Source organism: Hydra vulgaris, chromosome 13 (genome assembly GCF_038396675.1).
Source record: "Hydra vulgaris chromosome 13, alternate assembly HydraT2T_AEP".
NCBI classification, from domain to species: domain Eukaryota; kingdom Metazoa; phylum Cnidaria; class Hydrozoa; order Anthoathecata; family Hydridae; genus Hydra; species Hydra vulgaris.
This window is the reverse complement of record NC_088932.1, coordinates 27,887,501-27,914,639: the sequence shown is the minus strand read 5'-3', so window position 1 is coordinate 27,914,639 and position 27,139 is coordinate 27,887,501. Positions and strand designations below refer to the sequence as shown.

General features: G+C 29.1%; 1 protein-coding gene across 1 annotated transcript in view; it reads right to left on the bottom strand.

Moving 5' to 3' along the window:
• LOC100203679 (ubiquitin carboxyl-terminal hydrolase 39) overlaps positions 1-27,139 on the bottom strand; it is a 123,673-nt gene that overhangs the window by 59,292 nt on the left and 37,242 nt on the right. The window contains exon 4 of the mRNA XM_065816519.1: positions 19,503-19,582. Coding sequence (XP_065672591.1) covers positions 19,503-19,582 — 80 coding nt within the window. The remainder of the gene's footprint in view (positions 1-19,502; positions 19,583-27,139) is intronic.

Below are 27,139 nucleotides of genomic sequence, written 5' to 3'. Positions count from 1 at the left end.
TTACTAAGAGATAACGATTAGAAACACAGGTAAACCTTATTTCAAATATTTTTTAAATCATTCCAACCCATTAGCAACACTGTTTACAAGCTACCATTTTAATGCATTCTTATATTTGATACTTTTCTCTTTCCCAGGAAAAAGATTATAGATACCTTAGCCAATTTAAAATCTTAATAAAAATTATTTCTTTCCTAAAAGAAATAATTTTTATTAAGATTTTAAATTGGCTAAGGTATCTATAATCTAAAAGGATTTCATAAAGAAACAATACATATATTTATATAAAAGCAGAAAAAAGCCAAGATGTTTAAGTGAAATCAAGTATGAGGTATTTAAAATACATTTTCCATTTTGTTTGAATATTTACTGATTTCTTGTTTTTAGTTGCTGTTGTTCTAATTCAAATCAAATTTTAGAAAAGAAAAAAAAAAAGATTAAAGATTGCCAAGTATAAAAAAAAACAGAGTAAAATAAAAGAGCGGCTAGAATGAATTGTTATGTTCTTTTGCTCTTAATTAATTATTGGATAAACTTTTTGCAAATATTTTTAAATCACAAGGTAGAGAATACTTTACTGAGTAAGAAATAAATCAAAACGTTATTTTTGATGAAAAACAATTTGTTATAAACTTTTAGACTATTTGCAACACCAAGGTCAATCTCCTTTCATTCCTAATGGTGCATCAGGAAGAGATTGATATAACCTTTTCATAAACCGGTGGAGTCATAGGTTGAGCATCAGAGCCATAGGCAATATTTCATAACTCAGAGCCGCTTATTGCACGCAAGAAATAGTAGCAAAGCATTTCAACACATTGCAAAGAGAATTCAACTTAGCAGGTATCAATGAAAACACTCCGTGTCATTTGTGGACTTTTGATGAAATTAGCTTCTCTGGTGATCAAGTTAAGCAAAAAATAGTTTGAAGTAGGGTTAGGACTATTGTAATTGTAATGAAAACAATAACAGTAACAATAATTATTGTTATTGTATTAACTTAATTTAGAAACAATAACAATACTTGTGATTTACAACTATTGTAATTCTGTAATACAATAACAATAAATATTGTATTGCAATTCATCTTTATAAAACAATAACAATATCTGAAAAAAAAATGTATTGTAATGACCCACTACAATAACAATAAATATTGTATTGTAACTCGTCTTTGTAATACAATAACAATATATTGTTATTGTAATAAAAGACATTACCATTATTATTTAAGAAGAATTATTATATTTAACTGTTTGTGTTACTAAAGTTAATTTTCATATATATTTTAAGTTCTTTAGCAGCATTAAAATCAAGAGGAAAAAATAAAAGGGCTGAATAAAATAATTTATGAATGTTATTTTTCATAATAGTAAGGCTATCATCAGACAAGCAATATTTTGCGGCCATTTAGAGCTTAGAAATACATAACAAGATAGGTGATGCGAAATCTAAATATGTAAAAAATAAAATTTGCAATATATTGCAAATCCGTAAATAAAAAAAAGCAAAAATAATAGTAAGTGCGTCAGAGATGAATATAAATACGTTAAAATACGTTAGCTTTTCTACTTTAAAGCAAAGTAATACACTACAATAGTTATTGTAATTGTTTTCATCAAAACAATACAATAGTTATTGTAATTTTATTTCATTAAAACAATACAATACAATAGTTCTCGAATTTTATTGTATTGTTAGAAAACAATACAATACTTATTGTAATTGTTTTTTGTCACAGCAATACAATACCAAAATAAAATTTTTTTATTGTTTCTGTAATATTACAATACAATATTATTGTATTGTTATGTGTAATTGTATTTAATTTTTACAATTGCAATTACAATAGTCCTAACCCTAGTTTGAAGGTATGGTGCAAAACAACCATTGAAACTGGTTGGCAACAATGAAAAAATCCATTATACAGTTGGAAATTGCATTAATGCTGCTAGTAATCGTTTTGCTTCATACATTATCTTTAAATCAAAAAAACGTCTGTACAGAGATTGGTGTTTAAGTGGTCAAAATAATACCATATATGTTATATCTCCATCCGGACGGATAGAAGATAAGCAATTTGTGCAGTGGCTCACTAACATATATGTTCCTGCCATTAAGAAAACTCCAGGCAATTAGTTCAATCTAACTTTAGTTATCTAATTATTTTTATCTAATTTTACATTCACAAAAGATTACATCAATCTAATTATAGTTATCTAATTTTAGGTATTCATATTTTAGTCGAAGATTGACAAGTGACACGTGTCACTTATTGAGTCATACTTAGTTGCATCGAATACAATATCGTTAATTTGCTTGCTAGCTAACTCGTCACATATTCTGCAGCCACTAGATGTCAGTGTTTATTCCCTTGCCAAAAGGGTTTGGCGCAAATTACTTCAACAGTTTTATGCAGAGACAAAGTTCAGCAACTTATCAAAAAAACGTTTTAGTCACCTGCGAAAAAAACTTTTCAGCTCTGGTGAAGTTTTACACATACCCAAATAGTCACTAAGTTTCAGAATACTGGCTTGTTTCCACTCAACATCAATAAAATCAATCAGTCAAAGATGCAAATTGCTAATACGTTTGAAACGCCATCATCTGAACCTGAGCCTTCATCATCTCAACAACCAGAATCTATGATAGTACCATCACCAATACTAGCACCAAGAACTACACTACCTCAGCCACTGCCCTCTGAATCTACACCAACATCTAGCATCAGCATATGTCACATAGCTTCAGCTCCAAAGCCACCTCAAAGGTCACATTGTCTGCAAACAACCTTCAATGTTGTAGTAACTCCGGCTAATCAAAAGGAAATTCAAAAAGAGGTTGAAAAACAACTGCAATCAACCCAATCACTTGCAGCAGCTTTTCAACAAATATTTCGTATCCAACACATTGACACACAAAAAAGAAAAAATGTAGATGCGCCAAGATTCAAAGGGGAGTGTCTCAAAAAACCTGAAATACTTGAAAGGTTGAAAGATGCTGAGATCAAAAAAACAAATAAATTCAGATAAAATAAAAAACAAAAATAAATTTATTAAGCTTTAAAGCTAAATAAAGTGTTTTTGCATTAAACTTTATTAAAGTTTTGTTAAGCTTTTTATTAAAATATATAACAGAAAATACTTTTATTTAAATTTCGTTTTTTTTACAAAGTTATTCAACTAAACTTAAAAGATACCCATAAAAGAAATATTTCTAATAAAAAACAACTATTTATTATTTTCTAAGTACAAGAATATTTATTTACAAGATTTTATAGTAATAAAAAATTTACTTAAATTTTTGTTTAATAATAAAAATAAGTTAATAACAAAATGACATTATTTGATAAAAAAATATATATAATAAAGTTTATTTAAAATTTATAAAATCTAATTCATAAAACTAATGAAATTTAAGTTTATACTTGAGTTGAACTTAACTAACGAGTTCAACATTTAAATTTTACTTTTTCTTGCAAAAAAAAAAAGCTCATTTTTATCGCAATTTTTTTTGCGATTCTGCCTTATACATTTTATTTTTTTTACTAAAAATTAAATCCCATGTAAACGTGTCCTGAGACTGCATCAAAAATTTGCACAAAACAAATATTGAACGTACAAAACTTTTTCTCTTAAGGCAAGTGAAACCACAACAATATTCATTTTTCAATAAATAGCACTTATAACTTAAAATCTTTCACAACAAAACTATTAGCAAACTAAATTTTTATTTTTACAATAAGTCATACATTTTTTACTCTCTTTTAAAAATCAAAAAATTTAAAAATCAAAAATTATTCTTTTAAAAATCAAAAAATCTTTTTTTTAAAAAAATCATTTTTAGTAGTAAATTGGAAATTCAAAACTTAAGATATAATTATAAAAAAAAAATTATATTTTAATATATATTAAACTATAAACTAATATTTTAACTATAAATAACTTTTAAAAGATAAAAAATCATTTTTAGTAGTAAATCAGAAATTCAAAATTTAAGATATAAATATATAAAAAAAAAAATTTTATTTTAATATATCTTAAACTATAAATTAATATTTTAATTCATATATACTAATGTTGAGAAAAAGAAAAAATTAGTTTATATTAAACATTTAAAAAAATGTAATATTAAATTTAATTATTAAATATTAAGAAAATTAACATTCCGTTATAATGATTCTGCATTGTTCTGGATGATTGAGTTTATTTTTTAATTGATCTCGTTTTGCAAAAAATTTATTACATTATGGTAGTTTTAAAAAATAAAAATATTATTACATTATGGTAGTTTTAAAAAATAAAAAATTTATTACATTATGGTAGTTTTAAAAAATAAAAAATTTATTACATTATGGTAGTATTAAAAAATTTATTACATTATGGTAGTTTAAAAAAAATTTATTACATTATGGTAGTTTTAAAAAATAAAAAATTTATTACATTATGGTAGTTTTTAAAAATAAAAAATTTATTACATTATGGTAGTTTTAAAAAATAAAAAATTTATTACATTATGGTAGTTTTAAAAAATAAAAAATTTATTACATTATGGTAGTATTAAAAAAATTATTACATTATGGTAGTTTTTAAAAATAAAAAATTTATTACATTATGGTAGTTTTAAAAAATAAAAAATTTATTACATTATGGTAGTATTAAAAAATTTATTACATTATGGTAGTTTAAAAAAAATTTATTACATTATGGTAGTTTTAAAAAATAAAAAATTTATTACATTATGGTAGTTTTAAAAAATAAAAAATTTATTACATTATGGTAGTTTTAAAAAAATTTATTACATTATGGTAGTTTTAAAAAATAAAAAAATAAAGAGGATTTTATGACATTAAATTCACATTAAGCTAACACGTTAAGCATTTTTTATTTAAAACAAGACCTGCAATTATGCTTTTTTTTTTTTTTTTTTTTTAAATTAAATTATTACAAAGTTATGTATAAAAAACCAGAATTATTAAAAGAAAATCTAATTTCTTAGAAACCCCTAGAATATTTAAATCTAACATACACTCTACATTTATTTAAATAACACATTTCAAACCTATTAAAAAATCTTTTTTTTTTCCCTAAATATTTATTTTGTCATATATACAATTTGTTTTATCTCAATTTGATTTTTTGTCTTTAGCGCTGTTCATTACATGATTTTGCTACAAATAATTTGGAATCACGATGTACCAGCATAAATTATTTTCTAAAAGCTAACATGAAATAATAATATTTAACAACTAATACTCGGGTAAATCACAACAGCTTTTCTCTATAAGGTACATTAATTTTCATTTTTTGTATGTAATGTTTTTCTTATTTATTTACTTATTCGTTACATTTTTTAGATTTATCATATGATGGATTTATGTGGTATGGAAGAACAAAATATTGTAAAGTTTTGTGAATTTATAAAAAACCTTTACTAATAACTTTTTTAAAGAAATAATATTGAAGTTTTCAAAAAAGGGTTTACAACATTTTTTTTTTAATTTTTCTGTGTTAGTAGTATGTTTATTATTAGAATTGCAGGTTTTTAATAATTGTTTTTATTACTATTTGCTAAGTCAATTTTTTTCAAACATCTCCTAGCTGATATATATATTTTTTTAAAGTTATAAGATTATTGCATAATTTATTTTAAATGACAGTTTGTTATATATAAAAATTATTTGTGTGTGCTATTTAGAGTGGAAAAAAATATAAATAGGAAAGATCGCAATCTTAGAGATTTGTTTAGGATTTTTTGTTACTACTTTCAATTAAAAGTGAAGTTTAAATGGATGATATTAGGCTAGAAGCAGATATTAGTTTAAAAAATAGTTATGTTAATAGGCAAGTTAATCGCAAGAAGTAATACTATTCCAAATTATAATTATTTAGGAGAAATGAATTATATTTGTCAGCATTGTGGTGCTAAGAAATTTCCTGATAAAACACATTTTTTATGTTGCCATAATAGAAAGGTAGTTTTGTCGCAACCTTCACCATTTCCACAAGATTTAGTTAAAGGAAACTATGCAGATGGAAATGCCAATCTGAATTTTTAAAAATATATTAGAAATTATAATGCCTGTCTTTCTTTTGCTTCATTTAAAGCAAATGTAGTTCAACCCATGAATCATGGGCTGCCATGTTTTAGAATATGTGGTCAAGTTTTTCATTGTATAAGTAATTTTAGGCCAAATCAAGATGTTCCGCTGACATATTGTCAACTCTACATCTATGATCCACTTGCAGCAGTAAATTTTAGAATGCAACAATGTGGTAATGATCTTTGCTTAAATGATTTAATGTTTCGATTACAAACTATTATTAGTGAAGAGAACCCATTTGCTTTTGCATTTAAAAACATGGCTGAAGTGAAAGATGAAGAAATTTATCGAGCAGCTATAGAAGGTTGCACAGTGTCAGTTGTAAAAATGTCTTTACTTGAAGAGCGAGATAGACTCACTATAATCTCCCTTCATATAATGAAGTCGCAGTTGTATTTGTTGGTGAAGATGATGCTCCACCTGCTTCCAGGGAAGTTGTTATTTACCCAAGGGGTCATCCTCTTAAAACTATATAAAGTATGTTTGCCAACTTAGATCCTATGGCTTATCTTCTATGTTTTCCAAGGGGTGATGCTGGTTGGCATAATCAGTTGGTTCACAACCACTACATGCTACATTAGTTAGAAATCATGTAACATCTCAGTATTGCAATTATAAACTTTCAGTTGGACAATTTTTTTCTTTACTATTTTATGACAAAAAACTGTTTTAGCAATATGCTGTTGATGCTTATGTTAAAACTGAAGGCCAGCGCCTTGTTTTTATCAGAAATAACCAAAACAAACTGAGAAGCGAGCAGTATGATACCTTACACAAGTAAACAACCTTAGAAATGACCATAATGTTAGACTAGGGCCTGTTGTAGTTTTGCCATCAACTGGACAACCGACCTTTGTCTTCTGAGGTACAGATATTAGGATTTAAAGTTTATTTTAGTTTATAATTTTAGTTTAGTTTATAGTTATTTTTAGTTTACTTTTAGTTAGTTTTAGCTTCAATTATCTTTTTTCTTACTTTAGACAACTTTTAGTTAGTTTTAGCTTCAATTATCTTTTTTCTTACTTAAGACAACTTTATGGAGGAAATGAATGAAATAGGTAAAAAAAATTGTAATTTTATATTTATTTATATGCAAATATCATTTTATCGATTATTCTGAGGTATATTTTTTGTCTTTAATGTCTGGTAGAAGCATATCTGGTAGGGCTGTGTTTTAAATTTTATATATTTTGTATGGAGAAATATGTGCAATAGGTGAAAGAATTATTTAATATAAGTATGACATTTTTAAACTCTTCGCATTTTACTTATACTTTTATTAAAATAAAATTTTTCACATGTTTAACCCTTTATAATTTACTCTCTTTTTTTTTTTTTACCATCCTCTCCATCCTGTGAAAATGGTGAGGTTATGCTTTATATTTTGATTAAATAAAATTGAAAATATTTATAATTTTTATATTTTTCTATTTGTAATTTTAGAGTCATTAAAATTTGAGAGCTTTTGTGATTTTAGATTCATTAACATTTGAGCTCTACAAAAACTATAGCTCCTAACACACAGGGCCTTGCTCGGAGAAGCCCTTCAACAAGTGGTGTAGTAATGACAGTATGGATAAGCTCTCCTTCAAATGGAGGGCTCATCCATACCGAGTTGTTGGGAGACACAGAAGAAAAAACAGCAACCAAAAGGTTGTTAATGTCCTCTATCAGTGAAGATATTTATAACATTTTTGTTGCCACATTTTTTTTGGTGATTCATTTTTATTTTTTTTAATTTTTAATTTTTTTTTAATAATATACTATGTTGTATATTTGATTTGTTTTGGTCATTTTTAATTAAAATTTTCTTTGTTTTTTATCAATAAAACTTAAATATAGTAAAATTGATTCATAACCCAATTACCATAATATAATATATATCATTCTATTTTTAAAAATAATTAATTAGTAGTTTAATTTACTATTTTAAATCTATTGTGAAGTCTTTTAAATTAAACTAAAGTTTACTAAAAGCCAACATGAAATAATGTCATAAAACAACACCGACAAGCTGCATCATGACAGTAATTTAAGTATGACAACAGGTTACCAAAAAGCAGGTAAATTGTTTTCCAGTTTTGTTTTGTTTTTTTTCTTTGATGTCTACTTATCTGTTACAATTTTTATTTTAGGTTTGTCATATGACGCATTAATGCAATATAAAAGATCAAAGTTTACATACCTTTTAAAATTTGTTATGCACATGTTTGATTGTAAATTAAATTTTTTTTTGTTTGAAATTATTTGTACTCAATTGCTTAGTTATTTTTAATAAATTTATTTAGTTGTGTGCATTTAACGTTTTAAAGACAATTTTCTTTTTTAAAGAAAAATGTATCAAGGGGATACCAAAAAAATTAATAACTCCTGTATAACATATGTTCACTTCATATTAATCCTAATAATTAAAGTTCATGTTATAAAAAATATTACAAAAATTTAGCTTTAGTTTTTCGTCAATTTAAAGCATGATGAAGTGTTGTTATTTTGATGTCATGATAAAGCATGATGAAGTGTTATTATTTTGATGTCATGATAAAGCATGATGAAGTGTTATTATTTTGATGTCATGATAAAGCATGATGAAGTGTTATTATTTTGATGTCATGATAAAGCATGATGAAGTGTTATTATTTTGATGTCATGATAAAGCATGATGAAGTGTTATTATTTTGATGTCATGATAAAGCATGATGAAGTGTTATTATTTTGATGTCATGATAAAGCATGATGAAGTGTTATTATTTTGTATCAACTAAAAACATATTGTGTTAAAGTTAGGAATGTCGAGGAAGATGGTTCTGTCTTACAGAGATATGACCTATGTCAGTTGTAAATCGAATAATGTTAAATAATTGGTAAATTATTTTACCTCATACCTTTTATGTTAATTTTACAGATAGTTTAATATTTTTAATTTGAAGGCGTTTTTCTAAAAGTTAAGGTTTCGCAACTTTAAATTGTAGAAAACAGCCACTATAAATTATTTATGTAACAGACCAACCATAACCCGGATTACAGGCTGCTTTCTGCTAGTTAAATATAATTGTCAAAACACAACATTTGTATCAATTTTTGCAAAATTATTAGAGTTTTGACCAAGAAAGAGCTTATAATTATGAAAAATTGCCAATAAACAATCAGAACAGATCATATTATTAAACTATGATGTAGATTTTACCAAAAAAACATACTTTTTAAAAATCTTATTCAAATTTGGACAAGCAATCCTGATTTTAAGAGGTATTTAAAAAAAAAAAAATCTTTAGTCTGAGTTTTTTTGCTCCAAACATTTTTATTTTATGTTACAGCAAAACTTGTCATTTAAATTTTTTTTGTCTTTTCAAAACTCAGACCTGATCACTTAACCAAAATATGTCATAGTAAAATATTATACAGATGCTATAGTATTTAGAAATCACTTTAACTACACCGAGTACATGTTGACAATAAAACACCATTTATTTTTAAAGAGTATTAAATTGTTATTGTAAAAAGCTATAAAACCACAGTAAAACAATAGTGCAAAGTTGTTTTGTCAATATGCTTACGTTAATATAAAATGGGTATAAAATAAAACAAAGTAAATAAATAGAACATGGTGCATAGGAACATTCTCTAAGAACTTGCAACACATCCCCAGAAATTTCTTTTTTTGATTATTATTACAAAACATTTCCTCATTCAAAAGATGTAAACAACAACTTTTTTTAGTGGGGGTCTGGGGAGAAATCACATATTCTAGGGGAGTGCCCAGGAATTTTGTTGTTCAAGATAGGTAACTAAGAGGCATGGGGCATACTCAAATTTCTAGTATGTTGATACTGGTGTTGAATGAGGATGGCTTGCAAAAAATTAGGGTAATTGGAGCTAAACCAACCCTGCCCTGACCCCTAACTGCTACCTTCCTAGAACCGCGTCACCTTTAATCGTAAAAATTCTTTTTTTATTCTATCATAAATTAGATCAAAATTCATTGACAGATTTTAAATTTCATCAACAAATCTCTTCTCGTTTAAGATTTATAACCATGCAAAGCCTAAAATTACCCCCTGAAATAACTTTAAATGGTCTCAACTTTTAAACAAAAATTTTTTTTTGATGCAATTTGAAATCTGTCGATGAATAAAATTTAGTTTTGCTATTTTAGTTATTATAGTTGTATAAAAAATTATATAAAATTGTTATATAAAATTTAGACTTGAATGCCAGAGTTATAAGAGGGAGAAAATGTGAATGTTTTATTTGTGAAAATAGGCGCAAATCAAAAATGGAAAAATATTGACTTCTATGGTTGAATGTGTGTCGGGAAAACTTGTTTATCAAGGCGCTGAAGATGTTTCAAATAAACCTGCAGAAAGACTAATTTGTCAAGATTGCTATGCCCAAGTGGGACAAGAAATTCCACATCACTGTATGAAATTAGAAAGACAAAAGATTTTGACTGCCATTGTAAAATCAACATACCCAACAATGCAAGGAAAAGACTCAGGGAATACCTTAACTTTGAAAACTTTTGGTCTGAAGCAACTCACTGTCTCTTTCGGAAAGACTGAGGTTAAGAAACCTTTCCCAGAAAAGTATGGAATCTGGTTTCAATATTAAACTGATTGAAAACAATGAAATGATTGGAAAATTATTCAATTGTGAAAAACTCCCATTGCTATTAGAATTAAATGAAAGCGAGTAAGTGAACTATTACTAAAATAAAAATATTTTTATGGTTAGATTGCAACTTGTATCATCATTTTGATTTTTTATGAATGTATAGTTGGAGGAAAAAGACACTCCTATTGTGTATTGCAATGACATTGAAGAGTTTGTAGCAATAGTACTTCATCACAGAAGTCAAGGAACAAATGATGTTGATATCAAATTAGGTGTAGATGGAGGGCAGGGATTCCTTAAAGTTACACTGTCAATAACCTTAAAACCGGAGTTAAAAAATAATAAAATTCCAGAGAAACTGAGCAAGTGTGACGGATATGCATGCAAAGATTTTAAAGATTCAACTGTCCACAAAACTATTATATTGCCCATTTTGCCTTCATTGAACAAAAAATAACATAATATGCAGTTAATTTTGGATAAGTTAAACATTTCATCCTTAGATTACACAGTATCTGAAGATCTAAAGATTTTGCTTCAAATGGTTGGAAAACAAACAGCAACATCAAAGCACCCCTGTCCATATTGCATGACGTCATCTCCTGACTTTCAAAAAGATGATCATTATACTCTAGAGTCTTTGTATATATTGTACGACCAATGGATGGCTGATAGTGCAAATTTAAAAAAAGCGAAAAAGTACACAAATGTTGTTAATCCCTCTTTATTAACAGGCGACAAAAACAAAAAAATACTAGAACTTGTAAATATTCCTGGTCTACATATTCTGCTGGGTGTTGTAGACAAAATTTTAAAAAAGATTGAAAAAATTTATTTGAAAACAAGTGTAGGTTACAGTTTGTTAACCAATATTTGTCTAAGATAAACATCTGCAGAGTGTCCTACCAAGGGCAGCATCGTTTGAAAGGCAATGCTTGTAATAAATTGCTCAAAAACATAGACAGCATTAAACTGTTTTTTCAAGAGTCTAGTCTTGGAGTTTCGCTGCCAAATATATTAAGGTACTTATAGATTTTGAATAAATAGTTCATGGTTGTTTTGGAAAATCATTAAGCTCCACATATGTTAAAGATTTAGAGGAGTTCTCTACAAGCTATAGAAATCTAAGGGCTACAATTCCTTTGAAGGTACACATAGTTGAGCAATATGTTATCGAATTTATTGACATAAAAGGTGGAATCTTCGGTATGATAAATAACTTTTAAATTTGATAAAAAATACTTCTACTATTCTATTGGCTTAGGTTATTGGATCGAACAAGCTCTCAAATTTATCAGGATTTCAATTAGTTTTGGCAAATGAGAAAAGTTGGAGAGCACAGTCCAAACTATATAGAGCCGCTAAAAAATGGGGTTGTTGCTTACAACTACTTTTAAAGTAGTTTTCTATTTGCAGGAATGTAGTTTGTAAAAAGTAAATTATTAAACCTCATACGAACAAACGTTTAGTATGACTTTGAAATGTAAAATATCAATCATAATCTAACCATAAAGACCAGAATTTTTTTACTGTAATAAATAATTGTAGCAAACCTTTCTTGTAATAAATAATTGTAGCAAACCCTTCAATAGCTCTCCCTAGGGTATGGTTCCTAAAACACTTTTCAATTTTTTATATTAAACTAGATCAAAATTCATCAACAGATTTCAAATTACATCAAAAAAAAAATTTTAGTTTGAGACCATTTAAAGTTATTTCAGGGGGTAATTTTAAGCTTTGCATGGTTATAAATCTTAAACGAAAAGAGATTTTTTGATGAAATTTAAAATCTGTCAATGAATTTTGATCTAGTTTATGAGAGAATAAAAAAAGAATTTTTACGATTAAAGGTTCTAGGATGGTGGCAGTTAGGGGTCGGGACGGGGTTGGTTTAGCTCCAATTACCCTAATTTTTTGCAAGTCATCCTCATTCGACACCAGTATCAACATACTAGAAATTGGAGTATGCCCCATGTCTATTAGTTACCTATCTTGAACAACAAAATTCCGGGCACTCCCCTAAAATATGTGATTTCTCCCCAGGCCCCCACTAAAAAAAGTTGTTGTTTACATTTTTTGAATGAGGAAATGTTTTCTAATGATATCCAAAAAAAGACTCTTTTTTTTGGTTTTAACCTTTTCGCTGTGCAATAAGTTTTGAAATTTTGGAATGTTGGAAAATGTCTAGCTGATAAACGTAATGGCGAATTGGTAGCTTCTGCAGATCGTCTACCAGGTTGATTGTGTTGTTGGGGAGTATGATATTTAGCTAGTAGTTGCTTGATCAAACTTAGTTGAAATTGTCCTATTGGATGCTTTTTTTGAGTCAGCTGAGCATAGAGTATAGATGAATTCAAAACTGTCATGTCAAATAAATGGAAAAAAGTTTTCTTATAACATTTTATAGTTTTCCTTACGGTTTCAGTTGTACTCAGTATCATATCACTTTTATTCACAGCTCCCATATTTTTATTGTAGTCTAAAATAGAGATTGGCTTGAGAATGTTTTCACCAGAATTTCTATCAATTTTATCAGAAGAGACCAATTGGTTGGTATGCATTGTAGACAAAAGTCTAACATCTTGCTTGTCATGCCATTTGATAGCTAATAAATTTTTACTTGTTTTACTTTCAATTTCACCTGTTTTTAATTTCTTGTTCAAAACGGGTATTTCTTTACAATTGTATACCAATTATCGACATACACTGTATGGCCTTTATTCAAATAGTTTTTCATAAATGTTAGCACTATATTTCCAGATTTTCCAAGGTTCTCTATATCAAAATATGCAATTTCTCTTGTTCCTCCAGTGTAGATTATGAAATCTAACACGTAACCCATCTTACAATTGCACATTATAAACAGCTTTATACCAAAACGGTGCCGTTTTGATGGAATGTACTGTTTGAAAAATAAACGCCCTTTAAACAACATAAGACCTTCATCCATACCAGCGTGGAAAATAACGGGCGGTCAACGGTCACTGACCGCCCGAAATGACTGAATTTGCTATTTTGACCTCTCAAAACGAATTCTTCCCGGTCAAGGTTGACCGGTTGAAAAAAAAAGAGTTATATGGCGTTTGACAAATTATCAGGATGCGTTTGAAAATACCAAAATTTCATAAAATGAAAATCTCTGAAAAAAGCTTCTAAAATAATTTTATCGTCTGTACGCTACTTTAAATCGCTTCGTTAGTGAGTATTATAAATGACGTAAACTATTAATTTTTTTTTGCTTCACTTATCAAGACTAATTTCATTTTACTGGTGGTGAAATCCATAACTGCTTTTTTCATAAATGATTGAAGTTCTTACTTTATTATTGTTTTAATGATAATATAATATTAACTAAAAACATTTTTTTATTCCTACATCTTACTTATATTTTCTTTATATCATTTTATTTATTTTTCTTTTTTTTTACCTTTTGCTTTTACATTTTACCTTTAGCTGCCAATTGCAATGAAAAAATACCTTTATTTTTTATTTTTAGCTTAATTTATCCATAGTCAACAAAACTTACAAATTATCGACTAAGTGCCGCACACCAAGCCCTACTGTGACGAAAATATATTTTTTAGATTTCAATTAGTTAAGACTCTGGGAAAAAAGAAAGTTCGTATTTGAAATTGTCGAGGTTCTTATATTCTCTATTTTAAAGACTCTTTGTTCGGTTGACGCTGAGTGACTGAAAAGTTAACTTTAATATTTAGATAAATTTAAAATAACCAAATGCGCGTAAAATCTTAAAAATATATATATTGTAGTACAAAGTTTTGTTTTAAGTAACATAAGTAATTTTGATAGTATTTCATAAAACGATTGTCATGATTTTATTAAATATTAGTTCAGCATCTGCCGGCGAGAGGCATTAACATTATTATCAACTAAATAACATTAACAGTTTATAAAATGATTTTAAATAAAAATGAATGAAAGATATAAAATGATACAAATGAGATATAAAATGATACAAATGAGATATAAAATGTGCAATCATTTTTCTTTTTCAATGTCGGTAACGACTGAAGTTCTTATTTAACCATTATTTAAAATTAATTTATGTAACTAAGAACATTTTCTCCTTGTTTTCATTCATTTTTCTCGTACCTTTTCCTGCAATTTCTGAAGTCATAGCGATGAATGAGTTATTTTTAAATAAATTTCAAATTAACAATTGCGAATTTGAACATTTTTTATATTATTAAATTGTAAGAGAATCGTCAAACATCAGCACATCAAAATGGAGGCGACTAAAAAAAGACAAACAACACTTTCATTTTTAACTCAAGCAGGATCGGAATTAAAACCACGTGTTGAAAAAAAGAAAAAACTCAATAGTAGAAAATTACAGCTGGGTAAATTAAAATGGGTAAACACTACTCTTGCAAAATATAATGCAAATGAATGGCTAGAGATATTATATAATGGAAATTATGTTACAGCATTAAAATGCACTGTATGTCGTCAGTATACTAAAGAAATTGATATTTATAAAGGATATACGCCAGAATTGGGAAGAGATGAAGGTAGTTGTGGGATACAGCACAGTGCCACAGTTGATCATGCTAATGGTTTGCCACATCAAAGAGCCTACATATTAGCAATGAAAAGTAAAGGAATGGATGTAAGCGAACAAAATGATAAATTAAGCAACCTGCAGAAAGAAATGCGGCAAACTGATATTTTATCGGGCCTGAAAACAATGACCACGAAAGATCTAAATTTAACAAGAAAAAAATTTGAGGTAGCATACTTTATTGCTAAAGAAGAGCTTCCGCTTAGCGTATACCCTAAAATACTACGTTTGGAAGAAAATCATGGTGTAGAGTTTGGCCATGCATATAGAAATAAAATAACTTGTGGAACTTTTACTGATTACATTGGATTGAGTTTGTCAAATATTCTCAGAAATAAATTAAAAACACGAAATTACTTCAGTATTTTAATTGATGCATCAACAGATGTATCTGTAATTGAAAAAGAAGCTATATTTATTATCAGTTTCAATCCTACTCCAATGGGAAAGACCGAGATATGCGTTGAGTGTTCTTTTCTTTCTATTTCTGATCTTGAATATGGAACATCTGAAAGGGTTTTCAATAAAATTAGTCAATCCCTTAAATCAGAAGGTATCGAAAATTTTAAAACTAAATTAGTTGGTTTTGGTGCTGATGGCGCAGCTGTAAATAGAGGAAGTAGAACAAGTGTAAATGTATTACTTCAGAAAGAAATTCTATGGGTAACTTTTGGTTGGTGTGTTGCACATCGCCGTTAGCGTTAAAAGATAAATTTGCACAAATAAAAGCGTTTAATGATGTCAATAACATCATTTTGAAAATGTATAGCATTTATAAAAAATCCCCAAAAAAGTTACGACAGGAAAGCTTGTTGCTATCCTTGAAGAGGGTAATTCATTTGATATTGCAGGTATTCGCACCAAAAAAGCAACAGGTATATTTGATTTTTTTTTTCAATTTTATCTATAAAAAATACTTTATAAAACAATATACTTTATTAGATGCTGGTTTTTTATACAACAAAAGTTCTTTAAACAGAACAGTTTTTTGAGCAATAAAAACTTTTTATAAAATAAAATACTTGTGCAATAATAATTAGGAACACGATGGATTGCACATAAAATTCGAGCACTTAAAATGATCTTAGACAAATATGGAGTATATATGAAACATCTCGAAAACATGACTGCATATTTCAGTTTTACTCAAGCAGAAAGAGCAAAGTTTAAAGGGTATCATCAGCAGTGGAATCATGGAGGAATACTGCTTTATATAGCATTATTCAAAGAAGTTTTATCGCCAACAAAGGTATTATCTTTATCTTTTTAAAGCAACGAAATTGATTTTGTAGCATCATCTGGATTTATTGAACAAACTAAAAAACAGTTAAGTTGCTTGAAGAAAAAAGAATTTAATGATTTACCAACAGTCAAACGATTCCTTGCAAAAGTAAAAAACAACACTGGAAAGTATTCATTCCAGGATGTTGAGCTTCATGACTTTACAAACGCACTAACTTAAGTTAAGAATTCGAAATCAACGATTGTAGCATTAATTGCCGAATCCATAGAAGAGCGTTTGGAAATAAAAAATACAGTTCCTGATATGTATGAAATGTTAATCCTAAACACTGGTGGCTGGTTTCAAAATAACACCAATAATTCATTTGCTGATAGTAACATCAAAAAATTGTATGACTTTTATAATATGCCGTTATGTTATGCTGGCTTCACTGGGAGTGTAAATAATATGTTAGATGCTTGCATAACTTAGTTGATTACACTGTCAAATATTTGGCACCAGATAAAACTGAGTACCGTAAAGTATGGTATCAAATATTTCGAGTTCTATGAAAAAAGATTGGATTCCAGTTCAAAAAAAGAAGAAAAAAAAAACAACCATAAAAACATTAATTGATTTAGAATCGTCATCAGACGAGTCTTTAGATTTAATATCGCCTTTCGATGAAACTTTGGGTAATGAATCAGATGAAACGTATCTTTAAAAAAATATTTTTAAGTTGCATAAAACTTTGTTTTTTATAACTTAGGCATTTATTATAGTTGTAATATATAAAACGATACTTGATTAAGTATTCAGTTTAAATTTTTTTGATATAACATAAAAATGTGTATTTTTTATTATTTTAAAAAATAGAATACAAATAAAAAAGGAATATGAGTTCGTTCATTTTAAAGTATCAAGTTATTGTTTTATTTAAAAGAATAATTGTAGAATAATTGCTACGATGTTTTGAAATGGAATAAGAGTTTTTCTGAACGTATTTCTCTAATGGTCAACAATAACTCTGATTTTATGTAAAGAACCTCCCTGAACGGACGCTGATGTATTGTCAGTGAGATGAAGTAGTTGCAATATTAATAAATAACGATGTCTTGACATTATTTGAGCAAAAGCTGAAGGTGATTGCAGCCACTCTTGTGACCAATAATCATTTACCGTTGTTTTTATTACCTGTAACATGAGCATATTTATTGAAAAGAAACAATACATTTCTTTGAAGTTTGTGTCCTTCCATCGCTTGAAATGAGAATGATCTTTTCTTGGATCTTGAGAAATAATAAACTGAAAGTACAAGTTCGTTTGTTCAGCTATCTCTTGTATAAGAATTTTTACAGAAGCTTCTGTATAGAGCTTCTGTAAAAAACATTTGAAAGCACTCTAATTCTGTGAAAGCAGCGCTACCCCCTGTGGGCTCTGAGTTTACGTTTTCGAAATCATGAATTGTTGGAATGAAGGATTCTGCAACTTTCCATTTATCTTCTTACTTGATCAGTTTTCGTTTCTTGTGTTGTTGCTCTTCAGTGTCATCAATTGTATTATCAGAATCATTGCTGTCTTCTTCTGTGAGCATTTCATCGACAAATTCTTCATCACTATCACTCTGCATCAATAATTCCTCTAATTCTTCGTCAGTATAATATTTGTTTGAAGCCATCTTTAAATTTAAAAAATCATGATAAATTAAAAATTATATTATATAAATTAAATTATATTATGAGTAAAATACTTACAATTAATGCTTAAAGAAGTCATGTAAATATTCACTTATAACAAATATATCGATGGCTTTGCAGAGACCTGCAGTCATCTGAGCACGATGCATGATTAAGCCAACGACATTGCAAAATATCAAATTTGCAGGTTTGTACACACACGTTCGTAGACTTTATAAGTATACAATAAATTACGTAAATAGTTGTGTTGAGCAGGAAACTAATTAAAAACATGATGCGAAAATACTCGCTCTGATCGTATGAGACACATTTTTTTTTTTGCGAGTATATATGTGTATAGCAGTGAAAGGGTTAAATTATGAATTAAAAAATTATTGTCGTAAAACTTTAACTTCATATTTGCGCAAAAACATGCTATATCTATCTAAAACATTATAATGTTTTAGATAGATATAGCATGTTTTTGTGGTATCTATAGATATCACATTTTTTCTTCTTGATCTTGATACTATTAAAAATTTAAGTATAATTAATTTTTTCATTCTAAAGTTTTTAAAGTGAATGTTTTCATTCAATTTTTTCGTTCAAATTATTTTGCAATAAAAAGTAAAAATATTTGAATATTTCCTTAAGTTTAAGTATATGCCTGAACAAAAAAAAAGTTTATTTGAACAGTAAACATAAAAAAACTTTTTTTTTAAATTTAATTTTTGGTTTAATGTTTGCAATAACCACTGGTTTAATGTTAGCAATTGAATCTTTTAAAACTTTTAAAACTATTTTCAGGAAACAAAAAGTAACAACACCTTCACAAAAAAAATTTAAAAAATTCAATTTCAAAATGTTTATGATTTAAATAAAACATTATTCCTATCCATGCTATGTCACAGAGAGCAAATGATCATACTTCTATTCAAAAGATATATTTAGCATGGCGTACTTTATGGCCCCTAATAAAAAACTTTAAGTATTCTATACTTTTAAGAATGGACAAAAAAATGCTAAATTAAAAAAGAGAAAATTATTGACAAAAAAAAAAAAAGCAAATCACAAAAATATTTTTTTTAGAAAAAAATAATTGCAAAGGTGTAAAAAGCAATTGCAATTCGCAATACGCCTTATTCAAGCACTGCCTCGATTAAGTAATGTTTTCATTATGAGAAACTCATTATTAAAATAGATAAATTAAATTTTAAATCAAAATAATATTTTTTAAAAAATTCATTTTTTTAATATTTTGAAATTAATATTATTAAACTCATTCTAGATAAATAAAACAAATGTTACCTTAAGAGTATGTAAGTTCAAATAAACATGATGTCCAAGATGAACACTGTGTGTATATGCATGAGAATTATTACCACGACCTAAAACATTTTTATATAATTATATTATAAGAAAAATTTTTAACCTAATTTCGAGACCATAACTAATATGAAAAAATACATTTTGCTGAAAGGATTTTTATAAATAATAATAATAATCTCTGGTTACAGTAAAAAAAAATGCAATTTTGCTAATTTATGAGTCATAAATAATTGAGTTTTGGTTGATGGAAAAAAAGATGATAGCTAACTTATGCAGCAAGAATGATTGTAACTGTAGTAAAGAAAAAGAGATTTTTTCAGTTTATCTTTTTTTTCCAGTGAACGCTTTAGAACTCTTTCTCGTCTTTATGCATTTCTGACGCTTACAATTTACAGTTTTTTAAGACTTCTGTCAATCACTTCTTGCTCTTTAGCTTACTTCCTGTTCCTAACTTAAATACTGGTTGCCTTGTAGCCTTCTTGAGAATGAATTAAAAATAAATAAAACTATAAAAATTATAGCAACAATATTAACAATGAGATTTAGGCATAGTCTAAAAGTGAGAGTCTCATTCAGAAGAACTAAATAGTCTATACATAGATGAGTAAGAGATTTATAGGGTAGAGAATGGAATCATTAGTAATAAAATGGCACAATAAAGATAACCTTGCAATTGATTGTATATATAATTTCAATATGAGGTCAGTGGTGAAGGATTACTCATAGAGGAGGTACAGTAGAAGATTCAGTAAAAGTGTGCAAAATGCAGTAGTGATGTAGTGGTAGAGCGCTCACTTCATAAGCAAGAGTTTCTAAGTTTGATCCCCACTATGTCCCTAGTAATACCGTCCTCAACTCGTTTCTCCATGCAGCGGCCTTGTTTGTCAAGGTACGTGTTTCAGAGTTGAAGAGTTGGTAGAGGATTATAACCACAACTAAGTAGCCTAGTCTGTAGTGGTCTTCTTGGCCTTAAGGATGTGAATTTATATTTTAAAAAATGGTACGTATATGAGCGCCATGCACTAATATGAAAATATCGCCTATAATAATTAGCAATAAACAATAAAGTCCAACCTTGAGGCACTTTTAATGTTTAAAATTGGATTAACCTGATTCTTTGGAATGATAAGAGAACTGTTTTAACTTACGTCTCTCTAAAGGACAAGGTCTGCCTTTCCCTTGGGAGAGGTATAAGATCAGACCTATGTATGAGTGAAAAATTGTTAGACTTAGCTTTGTTAATGACATTAAATATTTCAGACAAAAGCCACTGAAAACTTTATTGTCAGACAATACTTTTTTGAATTGATTTCTTGCAATTAACAAAAAAGGTTTGCTCTTTAGAAAGTTATTTTTGAGGAAAAGATGAAAAAAATCATTACAATAAATAGCAACTGCATAAGAAAAAGCAAACCACGTGGAAAACTGAGACATGATTTTACAACCAACAAACTACCATGACTGCCTGAATCCAGGAGCTTATAAAGAAGCACAATTTTCAGCAGAGAGACGAAAGAAAGAAGCCTTATAACCATCGTAAGGAAAACCACAAAAAAAATCCCAGTCAGCCTTCTATCAGACACTACTATAGTAGAAAAAGTAAGAGAATAGGATTCTAGTGAGATCATACCATAATGTGAAAAAAAGCCCAAAAAACGCAAAAAGCACCTTGGTATATATAAAAATGTATATATATATATATATATATATATATATATATATATATATATATATATATATATATATATATATATATATATATATATATATATATATATATATATATCTATGATAGCGTATATAAATATACAATTATCTTTTTTGGACACTTGATTCTGAACAGCATATTCAGAAAAAGAAGAAATAACAAAGAAAAATGGAAAATGAGATTGTTACTCCATATTAAATTCTTAATTGATGAAGTGGCACTCTTTGCATATAGTCAGTCGAGTTATGGGCTAAAGCGCTGTGCATATATGCATATATATATATATATGCATATGTGGTTGTGGTGTAGTGGTAGAGCGCTCGTTTCATAAGCGAGAGGTTGCGAGTTCGATTCCCGCCACGCCCCTGGTAGTAAAAAAAAATATATATATATATATAAATATTTTAAAAACCTGTGCTTCCGAAAAGGCTGCAAGCAACCTCTAATTAGGGTTGGAAGTTACTGGAAGAGAAAAGATGAAGATTGTAGAGCAAGATAACAATTGACAGACGACTTAAAGAATTGCAAATTATATGAATCAGGAAAGCGAGATGAAGGAAGCTATTTCCAAAGAACTGATGTTCAAGGAAAAAAGTCAGACGAGTAAGAGTTTTTGGAGCACTTAGGAACAGTCACAGAAAAAAGATTTAATTGAATGACGAATAACAAGAAAAGGAAATTTAGTGATGCCACAAGAGATGCTAGCTCTTTGGAGAAGTGCCCATTATAGTATCTGTAAGAAAAGAGAAGCAATATTACGACGATTTAATAATGATTAGAGGTTGGCTGCAAGAGCAGGTCTAACTATGTTTACAATGCGTTTTTGCATCTTGTCTAAAAGAGAAAGGGCATCACTAGAATATCCGCCCCAGATATGGGAACAGTTTTCCATACAATGTCGGACTTGAGATTTATAGAGATAGAGAATAGAATCCGGAGTAAGGAAGTGCCGAGCTCGATAAAGTGATGCAACCTTAGCAGATGCTAATTTTGCAACGGATTTGATATATGGTTTCCGAGAAAGATCAGAAGTAAGAGTTAATCTTAGAAGATGAAGAGTGGATGCATAAATATAGGAAGATCTAAATTATTGAGATAACAATTGGCTGAAAAAAATTGAGTTTTGTCTGAAATAAAATTCACCAGCCACTGTGAGCCCCATGCTGTAGCAAAAGTGAGATCCTTTTCAAGCTTAAATGCCCCTTCCGAGCAATCAGAGAGTATTGGCTTCTTATCACGATAAGAATAAATGGTAGTATCATCAGCAAACAATGCTACCTTAGATGTGAGAATATCTGAAAGATTGTTAATGTAAAATAAATAGAGTATAGGGTCAAGGATTGAACCTTGAGGAACCCCTGAAGTCACAGAATAAGAAGAAGAGTGCTGTCAATCGAGGACGACTTTTATACTACAATCGCAAAAAAAGGATTCAAAAATCTTAAAGATGTTACCAGATACAACGTAAGAAGAAAGATTAGGGAGAAGACCACCCTACCAAACTTTATCAAAAGCTTTAGAAATTTAAAGAGCAATGGCCTTAACCTCTCCACCTCTATCTAATGAACGATAAAACCTATCGGTTATTACTGTTAGCAAATCAGCTGTTGAATGAAAAGATCGAAATCTATATTGGTGATCAGAAAGTAAGTTATTAGATTCAAGATGAGAGATAAAATGTTTGTTAATTAAAGATTCAAAAATCTTGCTTATGATCAAAAAAAGACTAATGGGACAGTAGTTACACAAATCAGATTGCTCTCCAAAATTTTTGATAATAGGGACAACAGATGCTGCTTTCCAGCAGGCTAAAAAACAAGACTCTGATGAGCACTTGTTGAATTGCATTGAAAGTATAGATGACAGCTCCGGAGAACACTTCTGCAAGACTATAACAGGTATGCTGTCCGGGTCACAAGCTGTAGAAGAGTCTAAGCAGGAAATCACTTTAGATACAGAAGCTGGAGTGATACCAGTGTCAAGCATTGAATCAAACTGTTTGACAGCTATATCAGTCACCAGACTCTAATTTTTGTGATGAAATACGAGATTTCATGACTTGAGATTAGCATGCTTTGGTGTTAGACAAAACCTTTTTACAATGGTTTTTAGCAGTAATAAACAGACGTCTGTTTTCTGGAGAATTGATTTGTTGATAGATATGGAAGTAACAGTTTCGATTGGTAATTGCAGCAGCACAATGTGAGGAAAACCATGGAGAAGATTGAGGCTTGATTTGGAACTGTCGAGAGAGAATAAAAGATTCTGTGCCAGCCTGAATCCACGAAGTTATGTAAGAAGCACATTTGTCAACAGGAAGACGAAAAATTTCTACCTCAGTGCCATCACGAAAAGAAAATCACGAAAAGAGTCCCAGTCAGCTTTAAGGTTGTTGTAAGAGATACGATGATAGGGGGATTCAGATGATGAAGAAGAATGAGTTTTAGAGAGATCAAACTGGGATCAGAAGCACCTAAGGGTTAATGTGGAGAAACTGAGCACGGACTAGGATTAGAAACAAGACATAAGTTGAGAAGAGAAAGTAAATGATTCGGGTTGTCTGGAAAGCAAGTTGGAAAGTTGACTTTTTGAGTTAGGGATTAAGAAAGGCAAAAGTTGCCAACTTTAACGTCTGCAGAGTCACGGAGTCTAGAGCTAAGCCATTCAGTGTGATGAGCATTAAAGTCACTAACAATAACAATATTGGCTGATGGATAAAGAGAGACGGCTTGGTCAATATGATCAGAAATAACATCAAAAAGAGTGCAGTCTTGATATGAAGGAGAGTAGTATAGAACAAAGAGAAAGGCAATAGAGTGAAGTGGTGACAAACGAAAGCATAATAGAATATTCTGTGAATTCAAACCTAGTTTCTCTACAAATGGGTGAGTTTTTACAAATGTTAATGCCCAGGCCAAGCATGTGACTATTGGAGTCTTTATGAATTAAAGGAAGATAACCATCAACACTATGATCACAAGATGAGACAGCTGAACTCAAATTAGTCTCACAAAGAGCAAGTAGGTCTTTTGAAGTTTGCAAGAAATAAGTCTCAACAGAAGAAAGTTACTTCGAAGACCACGAATATTAGTAAATGATAGGTTTAGAGAACTTGGTGATGACGATGGTTTTTTGTGTTTTATAGTTTTTGGTACTTTATTCATTTTTAAATTTGTTAAAGAACTTGACTCAAAGCATAGATAGTACTCAGAACACTGTCTTGCCCAAGCAATTGCCTCATTACTATTAATAAACCCTAAGCCATAACAAAGGGCTCCAAATGTAGCCTTGGCAATGCACACCAAAAGTACAAACAGGGACACCATCCATGCACAACATAGCACTGTTAATACTTAGATATTTTTCAGCTGTTGATGGAATCAACCTCTCTGAGAGCTACAACAGAGTTCGGGAAACCTGACTTCCAGCCGGCCTCAGAACCATAAAACTGAGTTTTAGAGCTGTACCCTTATTAGGAGATAATAGAATGAGTTGCTTAGTCATAAAAACAGAGACACAAGCTAAACCCATGCATTGAGTCAAGAAGATATATGTATGTGTATATATATATATATATATATATATATATATATATATATATATATATATATATATATATATATATTTATTAGGGTGGTTGGTTTTTTTTATATGGAAAAAAATTTTTTTTTTAATCTTAAACCGAACAACCTCTTATTTGGTGAGATCTGATATAAAAAATATATAGTTAAAATTTTTTTGCAAACTGAAAGTGGGAAGTGGTCCCCCAAACCCTATTTCGAAACCCTAAATTGACCAAAATTTGTCTAATAAATTAATTTTGTAACTCTATTTTTATTTCATAACAAAATACTGCTATAAATTGATCTAAAAAAAAAATAAAGTATTAGAATGTTACAACATAGATAGTTCCCAGAAGACTGGAAAGTCCAACCAAATTTAGATTTACCCTCTCAGCATTATTTACCAAAAATTGCTCCTAAATGTATATTTTGATTTCATTATTGAAAAATGTAGGGAAAATAGGAGGGTGGGGGGGATGTATTATATAATTATATATATTAAATTTCTATTATATTCTTTCTATTATAGTAAAAAAGTATAAAAATATTACTTAAGAAGATGGCTGCTTCAGAGAAAGCAACACGCTCAACTACAAATGTTTGGCTAGTTGGACATATTCTCTCAACAATAGATGGGCCGAGTCAGTTGCCAACAAATGGTTTTGCCCTATGTAGAGTTTTTTATGAAATTATAACCAAAAATTCAACTCTTTCAATATTCTGCAACACAGTTACAGATGACGTTATGATTTTTTGGTTTAAAGCTAATATTCCAACTATAGCAAAGCCTCATGTAGTTGCTAAACTAAAGAGTATTTACAAGCAACATGTCCAAGTGTCTAAGCACAGAAGTAGAAAATCAGCTACTCAGCATAGCTATCAAGAAAAATTCACTGCCAAGATGAATACGTTTTTTGATATTGCCCATGGTGAATGGGATTGTCTTATCAAGATAAATGAAGATAAACAATTTTTGATAGACCAGAGAGGTCCCCGAAAGATGTTAATGACATCAGAAGACTTAATGTATAAGAAAGCAGTTGTAAAATACAGAAAATGCAAGCTTAAAGAAATAAGGCACTTTGAACAACATAAAGAAAGTAAGATTATATCTACAGATACATTAATGGATTGCAATTCAGATTAAACTTTGAATGAAAATTCTGACTGCGATATGTCAATTCAAACACAAAAAGCTTTTAATTGTCCAAATAATTCAAAACATTCTACTATGGGCACTAGTCATCTCTCGATTACAATATCCAAACATTGTATTCTTGACAATCAACTCTTTTATGCAGCATTAGACCAAACAAAAATAACACCACGACAAGCAATGATGGTTGTCACACCTGCAATCGGTATTGATGTAAATAAACTAACATTTCACATTCCACTCTAATGGAAGCTCGAACTACATCCCGTCAATCTCTTGCAATAGTAGTAAGAAAAAATTTTCAACCCTTGGTTCCACTAGTTGCTCATTTTGATGGTAAAATGTTGTTGAGTGTTGTTAGAACCAGACGTGAATGTCTGCCAATTGTTGTATCTGGCTTGGATATTGAGAAACTATTAGGGATTCCTGAGATACCTGCTGGTACTGGCGCTCTAATGGGACAAAAGGTAGTTGAGTTCATTCATGAGTGGCCTGGCGTTAAGGAGCATCTTGCAGGTCTTTGCTTTGACACAACTGCAAGTAATACAGAAGTCAAGGAATCGAAGAGTTTTGTTTTTAGCCTGTTGACATCATATTCTTTAAATCTGTGCAAATACAGTGTTTGATGCGTTTTTTGTTTCAAAAAGACCAAACATTGAACTTTTTGGTAGGGTGAAGTCCCAGTGGGAGCTAATAGAAAAATAAAAGTTTGAACAACTTGAAAGTGATAAAAGCGGACCTGGATGCCTTACAAAGTTTGAAAAAAAGTGGCTAGCATCTCGAAAATCCAATGTGGTGGAAAATTTGACAAAATACTTAAAGGAAACGCAACCATGACTAAAAAGAATTTGGAAGACTAGCTCTTCTCCTTTTGGGAGAAAATAATGATACAACAACTATTTGCATTTCTGGGACTTACCATTGTGCAAGATGAATGGCTTAAGGTATATACTGAAAAAAAATATTTTTGGTTTTTGACATCAGATAAATACCACAGAGAAAGAAATTTGGATTTTAAGAAGAATGACTTCTTCCCATCATCAGTTTGCAAAAAAAAATTATCTGTGAACTTTTTTTATTGAACCTCACCAAATAAGAAGGTGTGCGATATCAAATTCAAAAAATAAAAAAATAAAAACCACCCTAATATATATACAGTATTGGACAATGCATTTGCAACCAACATTGA